This window comes from Rhagoletis zephyria, unplaced genomic scaffold, assembly GCF_001687245.7.
Source record: "Rhagoletis zephyria isolate East Lansing unplaced genomic scaffold, Rhagoletis_zephyria_1.1 Rzeph_scaffold_00057, whole genome shotgun sequence".
Taxonomy (NCBI): Eukaryota; Metazoa; Arthropoda; class Insecta; order Diptera; family Tephritidae; genus Rhagoletis; species Rhagoletis zephyria.
This window is the reverse complement of record NW_016157141.1, coordinates 159,216-176,496: the sequence shown is the minus strand read 5'-3', so window position 1 is coordinate 176,496 and position 17,281 is coordinate 159,216. Positions and strand designations below refer to the sequence as shown.

The 17,281-nt window shown below is 35.4% G+C and overlaps 1 protein-coding gene across 3 annotated transcripts in view; it reads right to left on the bottom strand.

The window, feature by feature from the left end:
• Nucleotides 1-407: 407 nt before the first annotated feature.
• The window catches only part of Su(var)2-HP2 (heterochromatin protein Su(var)2-HP2), a 30,908-nt gene continuing 14,034 nt past the window's right edge, over nt 408-17,281 (bottom strand). For 2 of the 3 annotated variants that reach the window (XM_017624319.1, XM_017624326.1), the window contains exon 17: nt 408-1,178. In XM_017624319.1, coding sequence (XP_017479808.1) covers nt 813-1,178 — 366 coding nt within the window. In that variant the 3' untranslated portion in view covers nt 408-812. Of the gene's footprint in view, nt 1,179-16,293; nt 16,701-17,281 lie in introns of those variants that run through there. The other variant, XR_001848473.1, reaches the window with a different exon arrangement.

The window sequence follows — 17,281 nt, the reverse complement described above, 5'->3', positions numbered from 1 at the left end:
TCGTTTTCCAAAAAAAACCTTTTAATAAATTTTAGTAGCCCAGGACGAGTTGAAGTTCGAAGATCATTTAGAGGTTGAAAAAGGCACTTGCCTTAAAAAACTTGTAACCAAAGTTACGTACTTATATATATCAGCGCATGTGAATTTATAGTACAAGCATGAAATTCCCCAAATTTTAAACGCACTTACATACATAATATGTACTTGATGAATACGAAAAGAAAACATTTATTGTATTTTGATTACATATACACAAAGTAATTTTAAAAAGTATATTTCACTTTGCTTTAAATTTATTCAAATTGTGAAATCTTATACATTTACTGCGTTAACTTGCATAACATTGTTGTAATTTGATCGAATTCAAGAATTCTTAATTTCACCTTTTCCATAAAATGTTAGCCGCACATATATGTTTTTTACATAGTTTTTTTTGCAATGTATTGCTGTTGTACACGATTTTTAAAAGCATACATGGGTTTTGTCAAATTTTGTGATTTACTACATAAGAAATAATGAATAATTCATTATGTATAGTGCTATCTTGTGAATGTTTTTATACATATTCCGTTGTATGTTATTTTTAAGGCAAATTAAATGTTTTGCAATGTGTGAATAGCTAACGCCTGTTTACAAAATATCTAAAAGTAATCCAATTGATGAACTTATCAAAGAATGCTTATTGAATGAATGTTTATAACCTATGTAAAACAATACTCCATTGCTGCCCAATAGGTCAGACAAGAGTCGTTGTTAGCTTATAAATAATAAATTTTTTTTTACTTTACTATTCTTTTTCTGAATATTAATTTCTAATTACCACCAACAAAATCATCATCAACCTTTTCACGTTTAATTTCCGTACTGTTATTACCATCCGGCAGTATACATTCGTCCAATGCCGTATTATCGCCTTCATTATTCTGCGTTATCACTATCACTTTGGCAGCAGCAGAGGCCCGCGTCATTCGCTTCGGTGCAGTTGATATGGTGACAGCCGAGCGTGTTGTTATCGTATCAGATGTGACCGTGGTGTTAACGACCGAAGTGCTAGTTGGTGTTGTGTTGCTTGTTGTCAGATGTGGATTACGTGTTATCGTCGGGAAACGCCGGGTACTTGGTGGAGTTGCTGTTGTTGTTGGTGTTCTGGACGAGATTGAGCCGAGTTTAGTTGGCATCTGTGAAAAAATTAGTTTTTAAAAATTTAATATGGACATACACATGATACAAAAAACAAGGTAGTTCCATTGTCACTTTTTCGTCGCCATATTAACAACCTGACAATTAAGCAGATTGTGACATTTCGTGTTACCATACCCAATATCTAAAATCCTTCAAATTTTCTTATTAATGTTTTGTCGATTTAAAAATATTTTGTTCTTAAGCATAGCTTAATAAGAAATAAACAAGAAATAAGTGTGAAATTCCACAACATTTCCTTGAAACATTTTTGCAACATGAAGCTAGCAACACAATTTTCATGACATTTTTAAATACACATGTATATCTTACAGCCCTATTCCGGTTTTGCAATAGAATGACAATTGATCATCCTTCATTGTCGTGATTTTGTCATTGTCGTTGCACGTTGCTATTCCTAACAAAAAATGACAAGCGAAAAGCTTTTGTCAACTTACCATGCATGGTGAAAAGTTCATTGTTGTAGAAACAGCTGGTCAACGCTATTATTTGCAAAAAATATGAGCGGTGAAACACCAGAAAAATGAGTATTTGTGTGAAAAAGATAAATTCGTATATTTATACCATTTATAAACATTTTAGACGTGCAAAATATGAGCGGACGACGCAGGAGCAGCTGCAATTTTATGTGCAGTTTTGTAGGGAGCATCCGTTGCTGCTTGTCTTCCACAAGCACGGCTGCGCAAATAACTAAAATTTGTGCTGCCATTGAAATTAGTTGATTTTTATATTTTTTTCACAAATTTATTAAATCGTCGCACTTTTTAAACCAACACAAACATATGTTTTTGCCTTGTCACCTGCCCAAAAGGTCATGACAATAAAAATGACAATTGGCATGATTCGAGCTTTTGAATTTTGCTGCGAATACCAAAAAGCTGCATAAATTGTGTGAAAGCTGACAGTTTATAGAATTCAGTAGCGACGAAAACAAAGGGGGTTAAGTGGTTAAACCTTACCCAAGCCGATCATAAAACTTGCGACGCAATTTCAGCTTATGCCTATGGGTCTTGGCAAGAATGTAATGCCTGAAGGTTTAGCTTAAAATGGTTCTCAGGATACACCCTGTGATCATGTTACTTTCCAGAAGGTGTGGCGCCCGTTTTTCTGTACATATTTTAGTTGGAAAAATACCTTATCTCAGTATTCTAGGTAAATGCTTCCAGAGGTATTTATGCGTCACCAGAATTTTAGTTTATTTGGCTTATACCGCTAGCTCTTTTCAACGGCTACGAGATTGTTTTCATATACCCCCATTTTTCATAGGTTTGGGATTGATTTCATTTACCTCTATTCCTAGTTCTACGGTGGCACGCCGAATTTTCCAATAAACTCATATTTTTCCATGAGCTTGAGATTGACTTCATATACATATATCCATACAAAGTTCCAGGACTCTACCACAAATACTTCCAGAGATATGCAATATAAGTATCTTGTATAGTCATGCATGACAACGCAATAATTTGGGATTATTTGTAAGAATTGTTACAAATTATTACAAAACAGTATTCAATAACGACAGCCAGCAATCAAAAATTGAGAAAGCAAAGTCCATATTTCGATGCGGTCATTTTCTACAGAAAAACCCAGTAGATAATTTCAGGAGTGAAAAGCCCTTCCGAAAGGCCTTCCTGAGAGTCAAGAGGCCTCACTCTACATTCCTTTCTGCTTCCTTTTTTGTATGGACGAATTGAAGGGCTTCTTCTTTCGCTACCCAGAAGGGCTTTTACAGAACGAACTTCAGAAGGCCTTTTGGAGGAGTTCTTTTAAAGTTGCTTCTTTAATTTATAAAAATCGTACATCTTTGAAGTATTTGTTTAAGGTTTAATCAAATTTGTGTTATATATATTGTAACTTAAAATGTTTATTGAAATTCATTTGTAAAGCTAAATATAAATTTATGCATTCGTGTAAATTGTGAATGGATAAGCGCTTCTAGAAGGCATGCAAGGAAGCACTTTTTTCAGCCCTTCTTGGGCAGACCCCTTAGAATGGCTTTACTTAAGAAGACCTACCTAAATTATCTTATGGGAAATTTTACATTGCAAGAATTATCCATAACATATGATCTTAAAGCATATGATTGAGCTTTTTGTAAACAAACAAATTGGATTTCTCTGAAACCAATCAAATTAGATACAAAAATAGTACTAAGTTTACAAAAATCCGCCTTAGGTACACCATTAAAAATAAAACTCAGAAGCAGTGTTGCCAAGCTTTGAATTTGAAAAAGCACTAAAATCCATAAAGAATCGCGTTTTTCTCGAAAAAAGCACCAAATTTTTATTGGAGTATTTAATGGACTTTGTATGCGTGAAAAAATGCATTGTTGGGATGCCGATTCAAATTAATAAAAATCAATTTATTCTGTTTTCTGTAAATTCAAATATTTTCGTTCAAGCGACGTTAAGATTCTTGTTCTTATTTTCTAATTTCCAGCTGTGTCTAGTGTTGCCGTCTCGCTAAGATGTAAGCAAAATTGATTAATTTTTCCTGACTGTTTAAATACTAAAATTTTCTTCGCTTTGCTACATTTTTTTCTATAATTCCTTTCAAACGAAAGAAAAAAACAGAAATGAAATTTCATGAACTATGTGGTAGTTTAAATCTACACTGCAGACTCTTGAGATCTTGTGAACTAAAAGAACATAAAGAAATTTTCTTTCCGACCGCTTGATTTTCCTTTTTAGTGTGTCTTATCTGGGCGTGTTTTCCATTGGCGCATGGTGGGAAAAATATAAATAAAAATAAAAGACCTGTATACTCATCAAATCCCACCCGATTATTCTATTTTTTCAATAGTGCTTTTTTGAATAGCCGTAAAAACAAATTCAGCCCAAACGAAAGGTCTAAAGAGCGATTCCTGGTCCCAGCAATGGCGAATTACCGAATGTAATTTTGACATGATTGAAAGTGCTGCCACATATTTGGTTGGTAAACATATGCACGCTCGCTTATGATTGTCATTGTGACATAATTTTGTTTAGATTTTTGTGAAGTTTCTTATAAAACTTACGATTGCTATAAATTTTGCCCCTTTTTTGTTAAGATTTGCAGATTTGGTGTCTTCAAACTAAAAAGAAAACCACCAAAAAACGCACCAAGCACTAAACTCTAAAATTTTCGCGTTTTGAATAAAGAAAAGCACTAAAATGCGAAAATCACGAAGTTGGCAACAGTGCTCAGAAGTCCACAATATGTACATATGTTAAAAAAATTATTAAATACCAAAAATCAACAATATCGGTTTCTTTCGTTTTACTCGCAAACAGCTGTTTTTAGCAGGGACCAGTTTTGGTTTAGTTCTTCACGAAGACAAATTGTAATACATATGCTCAAGAACGTTCAAACAAAAAAGAGCCAAATGGGAAAAAAGTTTTGAGAGCAGTTTGAACGAGAATAAAATAAGAACAAAAGGTTCGGGAACGTTTCCTTAAAGAACAAAATGCGAACAAAACTCTCATAACGTTCTCAAGAAGAACAAAATGAGACCGAAACTTTCGGGAACATTTCCAATGAGAAAACAAATTAAGAACGAAAGTATCGAGAACGTTTTCAAGGCGGATCAAATAAGAAAAAAAGTCTGGGGAACGTTCCACTAGAGAACAAATATTTGGAGAACTTAACGTTAACAATGAGAGGGGCGTCTGCGTGTTGGGATGAAATATCATTTTAGTGAGAACCACGATGGTTAATTTTAAGCCAGAGGAAAGCTGGATCATTTTAACTTCCAGATCATTTATCACCAGAGTGAACTGTCCATTTACATATGTATTAATTTTTTATTTTTTGAGCAAGAAAAGTTCGTGTCTATCGTTGACTTTATTTGCATACTTATCTTTCAGATCTTTTTTAATTAATTCTAATATTCAAGCCTTTCCAACTAATGGAACGCTATGAGACAAATTTTGGCCCCTATTATTAGTTGTATTCGATCTTCGACAGTGGTCGAAAGTGCTGATCGAACGAACTTTTTTTGGTATTATGACGTTATAGCGCTATTGTGAATTTCGCTCGTTTAGGTTGTTCACAATAGTATGTCTTTGACCTGAGAAGTTTTTTAAAAGTTAAGCGAACTAAATAGCGTGCTTATATATATATATATATATATGTGTGTATGTAAATTTGTGCAAATTAAAATGAAGTAAAAAAGAAACCGAGTTTATAAAAACTTGTTGAAAATGAGTACAATTTGTATTTAAATGATTCTAAGTGGAACTGGCCAGGAATATAGAAAATTGAAGAGACTTTAAATGGAGCCTTTCAAAATACATTTAATACTTAGGAAATTTGTCTACAGATTTATAAAAAAACTTCCGACTGCCTAAAGAGGCGCTTGTATATCTGCTGTCCCCTTCACAAGGCCTCCTGCAGCAATGCATTCGACCTACATATATTTCGAATATTTTAAAACTATCAACAGTTCTCCAATTTTGCGCTCAGAGATCTTCTCAACTGAGTACATATTGGGTTTTTCTTTCATAAGTGAACCCAGCCTTTCGAGCTGATGTTTAGTACTCTCGACCTTAAACCTGGGCTCGAATCGTCACATACGATATCGTATTTAGAACTTTGTTCCCATTTTGTTTTTTTGTCAAAACGTTTCGAAGACTTTTGTTCCCATTTCCGAAGATATTGTTCGCATTTTGTTCTCTTTAGGAACGTTCCGCAGGTTTGTGATCTTATATAATTCCCATTGCGAACATTCACGACATTTTGTTCTCATTTTGGTTTTGGTTTTGGAACGTTCTGGAAACAAAACTACGAGAACATTTCTGGGTCGATTATCGATAGCAACCTAACTTCAGTTGCGTTGCTAGTTGCCGAAACGATATTACAGACGGCAACTGGCAACTGCAGTTGCCACAAAGTGTGTATTCAGGCAACAACATTTTTATGGTTGCTGGGAAGGTTTTTGGAGCCTATTTAGGAGTGAAAATTAAAAAGCATGTGAAATATTCTAGTTTTTAATAGTGTAAACCTTGATAAAAAAAAATAGGAAGGTAGAACCGCTGAGAGGAATTTTTCAACTTCTTGATGTTTGCAAGCAATTTAATTATAAACTTTTACACACAAACTCATACAAACATTCTCATTTTCAATCTCAAACAACAACAGCTTTGAACAATTCGTTTTTTTTACTCCCAATTTTATATGATTTTAAAATGTTGGCGAACTTCAAAAAAAAAAAAAAAATCATGGCCGACGAATTGAGAGAATGGTTTTACCTTACTATATTTTTATCATGGTTTAAACGATATTAAGTTATTTGCTTTTTCCGAATATCGTGAAAATAAGAACAAAACAACACTAGTTTCGGTCATACCTTTTGTTCTCGGTCCCTGTTTTTTTATACGTATGTATACCAAACATTTTTTTGGTCCGCGGCCTTAAAGGGCATGCAATTGGCGCGGGTAGATTTAGGCGCCCTCTGTCGGCGATCTTATTTTCGTGGTGTCTATCTAACAAATAGTTTGTTTTTCAATCAATTATGCCAAATCACAAAGGCACCAAACAGCGGCAGCCTACAATGCACATTCCGCATAAACAATTTGAGGGTATGGTTATCTCTCGCAGAGGTGGCGTGAATTGGTTTCGCTAGACTTTTTCTTGTGGGGTTTCTTAAAGTCGCAGGGCTATGCTATAAGCCGCAATAGACCGATCCTCATAAAGCCAAAACAACCCAATCTCAAAGGTTTATTTTCAAAGCTTGTTCGTTTTTTAAAATCGGATCGAAAATAGTCAAGCCATTAATAGTTAAGTGCTTCAAGTACGAAAATAACGGCTTTTTGGTATAAAAAAATGGGGGGTTCAGGAACTATGTGGGCCTATTTTCATGTTTTACTCGACCATACCTACAGCTTACACTAGCTTTTGTTTCGGGTGTATTTCATGGCTTTTATTTGTAGCACCATGTAATTTGTGTAGTGATGTGTGCAAAACTTCGACTTTCATACACTTTTATCGTGCGACCTAAATCTCTTTATGCCCGGTTTATGATAAGTTCCCACAGGCACCGCCAATTAAATTTTTCGCTCTCCACCTACGTTTGGAAATTACCCCTTTTCCACGGCACAGTCTTATGGCGTTTTCATTTCTGCAAAAAATTTTACCTTTTTTGGTAGAAACGAAAACGTCATTAATTCGGTTTGACAGTTCTTTGTTTTTTATAAACTGAAATAGAATTTTGACCTAAAATAAGACAATTATGATTTTTTTTTGGCGTGGAACGGCCAATTTATAAATAAATGCAGTTACCCAGAAGCCGCTTCACCAATCCTTACCAAACTCGATAAGAGCCGTGCTTAGGGCCCAGCTAAGAAATAACGAATAACCACGCTCACCTCCTAAATAACGGTAGTTTCCAGAAATACGAAAACTGCGATAAATCAGTAACTGTTAAAACTACTTAACACGAAATCGATGTTTGCAATAATCTTTTAGCAGTAATACAATTGATATATACTACGTTTATCCCACAGAATTCATGAATTCTCCATTTCATGAATTCAAAAATGGTCCCGTTTATGCATAGTTCGCGAATTCATAAAGTGGCAATGCACTGGCGAGAAACTAAACAGTAGGGGTGTGACTTTTTTGGCCTCCTTTTGAATTTTCAAAAGTGGTTGGTACCAGGCAACCATATTATATTTAAATTGGTTATAATATATTTTCAGTATATTCTATTTGAATTTATTTTATAGTTCAACGATTCCACATAACTTTTTCAGTGTTTTAAATCCTGATTAGGCCACTCAAGCTTTTTAATCTAAAAACATCATAACCCTAGTAAACAGCTGTTTGTAAAACGTGGAGTTGCCGGACTTGCACTTCGCGATTTCATGAAATGATGCCGAATTCATGGTTAACTCTCGTGTATAACTGAATTCATGAAATGGTGTTTATGCAGCCAATTTTAACCCAAATTCATGAAATTAATTCGTGAATTAGCCTACGCATAAACGTAGTAATAGTTGACATTTCGTTGAGAGCAGACGTGTTTTCGTTCGGCTCCAGCTTTTTGTTTTCTTTAATTTCGCACAGTGGTTTACTCGTGCGCAAAATATGGAAAGGTGTTTTCGAGAAGTGATATTTATGTTGTGCCAAGTTTTGGGATCTGTAAGAAAACTATTCATCGCGGCTGACTCTCTTAATGCTACCGCTACTTACGGTGGAACCGTTAATGCTGCTGCAGATAATGGTGGAACTGCAATACCATAGTCACCCGTTTATTCTGCTACTACAGGCGCTTCTGCTGTGGTTAACATTAGTTCTGGAATGCAAGCCTACTCTGCCGCTTTATGAATATCTACCAAACTCGGCGGAGTTATTGCCATTAGTACAGAAAAGCAATATGTTGAAAATTTTTGAAATCGGAATAAAATTACGCTCACTTTCTATATAACGGTAACTTTCAGAAATACGTAAACTCCTATATTTCAATAATATTAACCATAATTTGCATGATTTTGAGAAATAAAGCATGAATTATATTACATTCTAGATTCGAGGAAAAATGTAAAAAAACTCCTAGCGTAAATATATACATATGTAATATAAACCAGTAATTTTTACNATATATATATATATATATATGTGTGTATGTAAATTTGTGCAAATTAAAATGAAGTAAAAAAGAAACCGAGTTTATAAAAACTTGTTGAAAATGAGTACAATTTGTATTTAAATGATTCTAAGTGGAACTGGCCAGGAATATAGAAAATTGAAGAGACTTTAAATGGAGCCTTTCAAAATACATTTAATACTTAGGAAATTTGTCTACAGATTTATAAAAAAACTTCCGACTGCCTAAAGAGGCGCTTGTATATCTGCTGTCCCCTTCACAAGGCCTCCTGCAGCAATGCATTCGACCTACATATATTTCGAATATTTTAAAACTATCAACAGTTCTCCAATTTTGCGCTCAGAGATCTTCTCAACTGAGTACATATTGGGTTTTTCTTTCATAAGTGAACCCAGCCTTTCGAGCTGATGTTTAGTACTCTCGACCTTAAACCTGGGCTCGAATCGTCACATACGATATCGTATTTAGAACTTTGTTCCCATTTTGTTTTTTTGTCAAAACGTTTCGAAGACTTTTGTTCCCATTTCCGAAGATATTGTTCGCATTTTGTTCTCTTTAGGAACGTTCCGCAGGTTTGTGATCTTATATAATTCCCATTGCGAACATTCACGACATTTTGTTCTCATTTTGGTTTTGGTTTTGGAACGTTCTGGAAACAAAACTACGAGAACATTTCTGGGTCGATTATCGATAGCAACCTAACTTCAGTTGCGTTGCTAGTTGCCGAAACGATATTACAGACGGCAACTGGCAACTGCAGTTGCCACAAAGTGTGTATTCAGGCAACAACATTTTTATGGTTGCTGGGAAGGTTTTTGGAGCCTATTTAGGAGTGAAAATTAAAAAGCATGTGAAATATTCTAGTTTTTAATAGTGTAAACCTTGATAAAAAAAAATAGGAAGGTAGAACCGCTGAGAGGAATTTTTCAACTTCTTGATGTTTGCAAGCAATTTAATTATAAACTTTTACACACAAACTCATACAAACATTCTCATTTTCAATCTCAAACAACAACAGCTTTGAACAATTCGTTTTTTTTACTCCCAATTTTATATGATTTTAAAATGTTGGCGAACTTCAAAAAAAAAAAAAAAATCATGGCCGACGAATTGAGAGAATGGTTTTACCTTACTATATTTTTATCATGGTTTAAACGATATTAAGTTATTTGCTTTTTCCGAATATCGTGAAAATAAGAACAAAACAACACTAGTTTCGGTCATACCTTTTGTTCTCGGTCCCTGTTTTTTTATACGTATGTATACCAAACATTTTTTTGGTCCGCGGCCTTAAAGGGCATGCAATTGGCGCGGGTAGATTTAGGCGCCCTCTGTCGGCGATCTTATTTTCGTGGTGTCTATCTAACAAATAGTTTGTTTTTCAATCAATTATGCCAAATCACAAAGGCACCAAACAGCGGCAGCCTACAATGCACATTCCGCATAAACAATTTGAGGGTATGGTTATCTCTCGCAGAGGTGGCGTGAATTGGTTTCGCTAGACTTTTTCTTGTGGGGTTTCTTAAAGTCGCAGGGCTATGCTATAAGCCGCAATAGACCGATCCTCATAAAGCCAAAACAACCCAATCTCAAAGGTTTATTTTCAAAGCTTGTTCGTTTTTTAAAATCGGATCGAAAATAGTCAAGCCATTAATAGTTAAGTGCTTCAAGTACGAAAATAACGGCTTTTTGGTATAAAAAAATGGGGGGTTCAGGAACTATGTGGGCCTATTTTCATGTTTTACTCGACCATACCTACAGCTTACACTAGCTTTTGTTTCGGGTGTATTTCATGGCTTTTATTTGTAGCACCATGTAATTTGTGTAGTGATGTGTGCAAAACTTCGACTTTCATACACTTTTATCGTGCGACCTAAATCTCTTTATGCCCGGTTTATGATAAGTTCCCACAGGCACCGCCAATTAAATTTTTCGCTCTCCACCTACGTTTGGAAATTACCCCTTTTCCACGGCACAGTCTTATGGCGTTTTCATTTCTGCAAAAAATTTTACCTTTTTTGGTAGAAACGAAAACGTCATTAATTCGGTTTGACAGTTCTTTGTTTTTTATAAACTGAAATAGAATTTTGACCTAAAATAAGACAATTATGATTTTTTTTTGGCGTGGAACGGCCAATTTATAAATAAATGCAGTTACCCAGAAGCCGCTTCACCAATCCTTACCAAACTCGATAAGAGCCGTGCTTAGGGCCCAGCTAAGAAATAACGAATAACCACGCTCACCTCCTAAATAACGGTAGTTTCCAGAAATACGAAAACTGCGATAAATCAGTAACTGTTAAAACTACTTAACACGAAATCGATGTTTGCAATAATCTTTTAGCAGTAATACAATTGATATATACTACGTTTATCCCACAGAATTCATGAATTCTCCATTTCATGAATTCAAAAATGGTCCCGTTTATGCATAGTTCGCGAATTCATAAAGTGGCAATGCACTGGCGAGAAACTAAACAGTAGGGGTGTGACTTTTTTGGCCTCCTTTTGAATTTTCAAAAGTGGTTGGTACCAGGCAACCATATTATATTTAAATTGGTTATAATATATTTTCAGTATATTCTATTTGAATTTATTTTATAGTTCAACGATTCCACATAACTTTTTCAGTGTTTTAAATCCTGATTAGGCCACTCAAGCTTTTTAATCTAAAAACATCATAACCCTAGTAAACAGCTGTTTGTAAAACGTGGAGTTGCCGGACTTGCACTTCGCGATTTCATGAAATGATGCCGAATTCATGGTTAACTCTCGTGTATAACTGAATTCATGAAATGGTGTTTATGCAGCCAATTTTAACCCAAATTCATGAAATTAATTCGTGAATTAGCCTACGCATAAACGTAGTAATAGTTGACATTTCGTTGAGAGCAGACGTGTTTTCGTTCGGCTCCAGCTTTTTGTTTTCTTTAATTTCGCACAGTGGTTTACTCGTGCGCAAAATATGGAAAGGTGTTTTCGAGAAGTGATATTTATGTTGTGCCAAGTTTTGGGATCTGTAAGAAAACTATTCATCGCGGCTGACTCTCTTAATGCTACCGCTACTTACGGTGGAACCGTTAATGCTGCTGCAGATAATGGTGGAACTGCAATACCATAGTCACCCGTTTATTCTGCTACTACAGGCGCTTCTGCTGTGGTTAACATTAGTTCTGGAATGCAAGCCTACTCTGCCGCTTTATGAATATCTACCAAACTCGGCGGAGTTATTGCCATTAGTACAGAAAAGCAATATGTTGAAAATTTTTGAAATCGGAATAAAATTACGCTCACTTTCTATATAACGGTAACTTTCAGAAATACGTAAACTCCTATATTTCAATAATATTAACCATAATTTGCATGATTTTGAGAAATAAAGCATGAATTATATTACATTCTAGATTCGAGGAAAAATGTAAAAAAACTCCTAGCGTAAATATATACATATGTAATATAAACCAGTAANTTCCGACGAACTGATAACCTCCTTCTTTTTTGGAAGTCGGTTAAAAATAAATAAATAAAAAACAGTATGATGGAAATATTAATAAATCTTTTGTTCAGTAAATGTCATGATGGAAATAAGGACGCTAATTTACTCCAAGTTAATAATTACAACAATATCAAGAAATAAGTTTGATACAGATTTTCGGAAAATGGACACAACACTGCCTACTTATAGCTATATAGTTTATCTCGGTAAGCACTTTATCGATTTCTACCAAGCCAAGTTCAATTGCATATTTCATTAAATCTAATTGAGCATGCAATCGAGGATGTTTGAAATCGGGGGAAACCCCAGCTTCTCATGAAAAAACAATAGAGTTCCCTCTTTAAAGCAAAACTGTGTGCGTTTGAACGAAATAGCGAAAATGTGAAATATTTGACAGTTTTTTACAACAAACATATGGAACGAAATGCAAGAGCGAAATTTTATGACAATCAGCTGACTGAGTTGAGCATTAATTCAATTAAAAAGGGCTATGAAGCAGAAGAAAATAAACTAAATAAAAATTTACTTTTCTCACTTTGTTACGTATATGTTCATTTAATTTTCGTAAACAGCTGTTGCCATTTGACGTTTAGCATTTCGCACTGACAATATTATTTCACGCTTTTTGTGCAAAACAAAGCGCTGATTTTTGTTTTTCGCATTTTTGCATCAAAGAGTGAACTCTAGTTATTTATATTTAATACGTGCGCCGGCTATATAAAGTTCGGTTTCGCCCGAACTTACAGATACTTTTTTACAAAGTGGCTGCAAAATTATTAACAAAGGTAGCATGCAGCAAAAGGAAATACTTCATAAACTCAGAAATAATAAACAATAAACAGTGGATAGACTACTGGCTTTGGCCGCTGGGGTCACTGTATCGAATCCCAGTGAAGAAGTCTGATGAGGAGATGTGGTGATCTGCGAAATAGCAGCTATAACTTCTACCAAAATGTAAATTATTGTTGTTTTTATACAAAAAATTTCATAAAAACGGCCTTAAGCTCAATAAAAATAAAATAAATTAATAATATCCGGAGACTTTGGAGAAAATCCATCGTCGCGTTTTTGAGAAATTGCACGCCAAACTTCCAAAACCTGATGAAAGTAACATAAGACAATCTTTACCCAAGCGACACAAATTTTAATTAATGGGAATATGTCTAATATTTTTTAATTGTTTAGCTGAAGAAATATAAGGTTTGTTCCACAAGCTACTCGAAGTCACTTCGAGTTACACATACGCGTTCCACAAGTAAGTTTTAGAGTTTGTTTGATGATATACGCTGACAGTTTGAACTTTGCTCGAGTTTTTCTACAAGTACCTTGTGGAACAAACCTATAATGAACTCTCACAATTAATTTACACCTGTCACCATTTATTCTTTACAATATGGGTATTCTCTATTTTGTGTATGGGTCATTTCCAATCAAAGTGAACACTGCAGGTATTTTTTTTTAATTATTATTTTTAATGCTATACCCAGAATAACCTCCAAATTTTGGTTGTAAAATTTTGCTTATTTTGTATCTAATACCATGTTCTGACCGACAACGAAAACACTTTGAAAACGTGTTTTGGGATTGTGGGCTGAAGGCTGTTCACACCGGCTGTTAGTGTTTTCGTTGACATTTCTTACATCCTCTGATTACGGTTTTGCTACACAAAAACGAAACCAAAATGCTTTTCCCTCATTTTCTTTTCATTTGCAACCTCTTACTTTCATTCTTATTTTACTTTTGCCAGTCAATTAACAATAAATCCGAAATGGCGTATTAAAGATGATAAAATATGACTTCCACTTCGATAAATAATCGAAAAAAACTAGTGAAGACATCGATTGGAATGAGTGGAACGTGAGTTTTCAAGTAGTTTTCAGCGAAAACTGGTTTTCGTTTGACAGATTTTACATGGACGAAAACACAAGTTTTAAGTCGAAAACCAGTTCTAGCAACGAAAACATGTTTTCGATGTCGGTCAGAACATGGTATAAAACATACTCAGCTCACACATGTAAATATCCAAAAAAATACTTTCAAATTCATTAGAATCCACTTAAACAAATATTAAATAGTTTTCGACATACATTAGCAGAGCGCACTTTTCTTTTGTTTGCAATTTGGTTGCGAAACACACTACAGCTGATCGTTTGGCGCATTTACCAGAATTTACCAGCAAAAAATTCATCGGACTAAAACTGGTAACTACTTGAAGAGAAAGGACCTTAATTCCTCTCATTTTTGTCCTCTCAATAGTCAGAAAACCGAGTACGGGATCGATTTCCAGTAAAATCAGACTGATTCTGACTAGTCCGGAATCGTACGGGATCGCAACTAATAATTTACAAATCCAATTGACAGCTGACGGAAGATTTCACTACTTTTTCTTATTTTTGAATTTTTTGTAAAATATTTTTCAGAACTTTTTACACAGGCCAACAAAAATGGGAACAAATTTGGTGTGGCAAATCTTAAAGCTATTTTTGATAGAATTTGGCGCTGACTAAGAATCCGTAAGTAAAAAGTTTCTATCAGCTTCAGATGATGAGAAAAATAAGATCAAAGTGTCAAAAAATGAGTTTTTTGCAATATTTGAGCTCTAGAAAAGAAACAAAAGGTTATAGAACCTTCCACTTAGGCTTAAATTAAGACCATAATTCTTGACTACTATCCCTGGAAATACCATCCCTGCACCTTGACATGATAGTCACTTATAGTCATTTATCACTAAAGTCAAATAGTTAAAAAATCTAATGGGAGGTTCTGTCTGCCCCGTTTTTGTCAGGGCTTCATAAATATTGCAAAAAAAAAGGCAAATTCTCGGCACTTTGGCCTCGTTTCTCTCAAAATCTGGAGCTTATAAAAGCTTTATACTACCGGATTCTTATCAAAAACAGCTTTAACATTTGTCGCACCAATACCAGTGTTGCTCTGTGTTATAGAATAACTTGAGCGGAGACAAACATTTTTATATGGAGTAAATATAATATATATGGGGCAATGAGAACTTGCCCTCCCCTTAATGTTATTACAAACCTATTTCCTATAGACCTTCACATACGACACACCGCATCACTATCGGCTATAAAACTTAGAGAACTAGGTGTATGGAAAGAAAGAACGATCGGGCATAGCAGTATAATTTCCCGTTTGCCACCTAAGTTGAAGCTGGCAACCGATTACATTCGACCTGAGGTAGAGTTTCACAGGCCTTTCGGGGCCATTCTTCCGTCGAGAGCCGACTGGGATGGGGAACTTGACATCTCTACCTGGACACATCATATGTACACCGATGGCTCCAAAATGGAACGCGGAGTTGGAGCAGGTATTTACTCTGAGTGACTGGGAGTAAAAAGATCAATTCACGGCGAGCGAGTAGCCATTTTCTCAGATAGCCAGGCGGCCATTAAGGCCTTAGCGTCTTTTACAACAAGGTCGAAACTAATCAAGGAGTGTAGGACGCTGTTAAATACAGTAAGTCGTCAACTCGATCTAGATTTAGTTTGAGTCCCTGGTCATAGCAACACTCCCGGAAACGAGGCTGCAGACGAGTTAGCCAGAGAGGGTTCCACACTGGTGTCGATCGAGGACCGGATCTGACCCCCAATTGGATCCTTATATAAAGACATATCTCACAATCTCCGGAAATCCGATCAAAGATGGCGCACCGTGGTAGGCTGCCGTATATCCAAACTATTGTGGCCTGCGTACAGCCCTGAAAGAACACACAACCTACTAAGGAAACCCAGATCTGATGTTGCTAGGGTTGTTGCGACTCTTACTGGGCATTACCGATTGGTACCCACGCGAGAAGGCTGGGAATCGCCTATAACCACTTCTGTAGAAGCTGCAGAGATGAGAACGAGCAGGAAACAGTAGAACACCTGCTTTGCAAATGTCCAGATCTAATGAGGAGCAGAAATACCATGCTAGGAGCATATGAGTTCACATCGCTACGAGAGCTATCTGATATAAGTCTCTACAACATACTCAACTTCATCAACCACGCCGGCTGATTCTAACATACTCATTCGAGGTATATGGTACCAAAATGGCACTTAGCTGCTACTTGCGCGTAATAGTTCTTCCGCCACCATTCTAACCTAACCTAACCATAATATATAAAAGGAATACCGGTCTCAAAAGAAAGCAAAACGGCTTGCAACAATAAAAAATAGTTTTGTTATCGATTCATCATTTGGATCGTATGTCTAATGCTGGTTTTGGTTTTTCGTTTTTACCATAAAATAATTTAAAAAGGGAGACAAGGAAAATAGAACTTTGTTTGGAAATGAACGCGTTCATTCTATCTTGCCCACGTGTAACTGGATCATGATTGCTGTGGCAAGGTATTTATTGTACCACTGGCAACAACAAATCACACGCGCATTCGTTTACACTTAAACAAGATACAATTTAACCTCTCTGAACTTGGCAGGACAACTTTTTCTCAAAGCAAAAATTCCTATCGCATAATTTGCCGTTAATTATCCGTAAATTATCCGTGAAAAGAATAATTTTGCCGCGGACATATTTTAAAAAATATCGAGTGCCCTGCTAACTTCCGTGGAATTTTTTAAAATATGTCCGCGGCAAAATTATTCTTTTCACGGATAATTTACGGATAATTAACGGCAAATTATGCGATAGGAATTTTTGCTTTGAGAAAAAGTTGTCCTGCCAAGTTCAGAGAGGTTAAATTGTATCTTGTTTAAGTGTAAACGAATGCGCGTGTGATTTGTTGTTGCCAGTGGTACAATAAATACCTTGCCACAGCAATCATGATCCAGTTACACGTGGGCAAGATAGAATGAACGCGTTCATTTCCAAACAAAGTTCTATTTTCCTTGTCTCCCTTTTTAAATTATTTTATGGTAAAAACGAAAAACCAAAACCAGCATTAGACATACGATCCAAATGATGAATCGATAACAAAACTATTTTTTATTGTTGCAAGCCGTTTTGCTTTCTTTTGAGACCGGTATTCCTTTTATTTT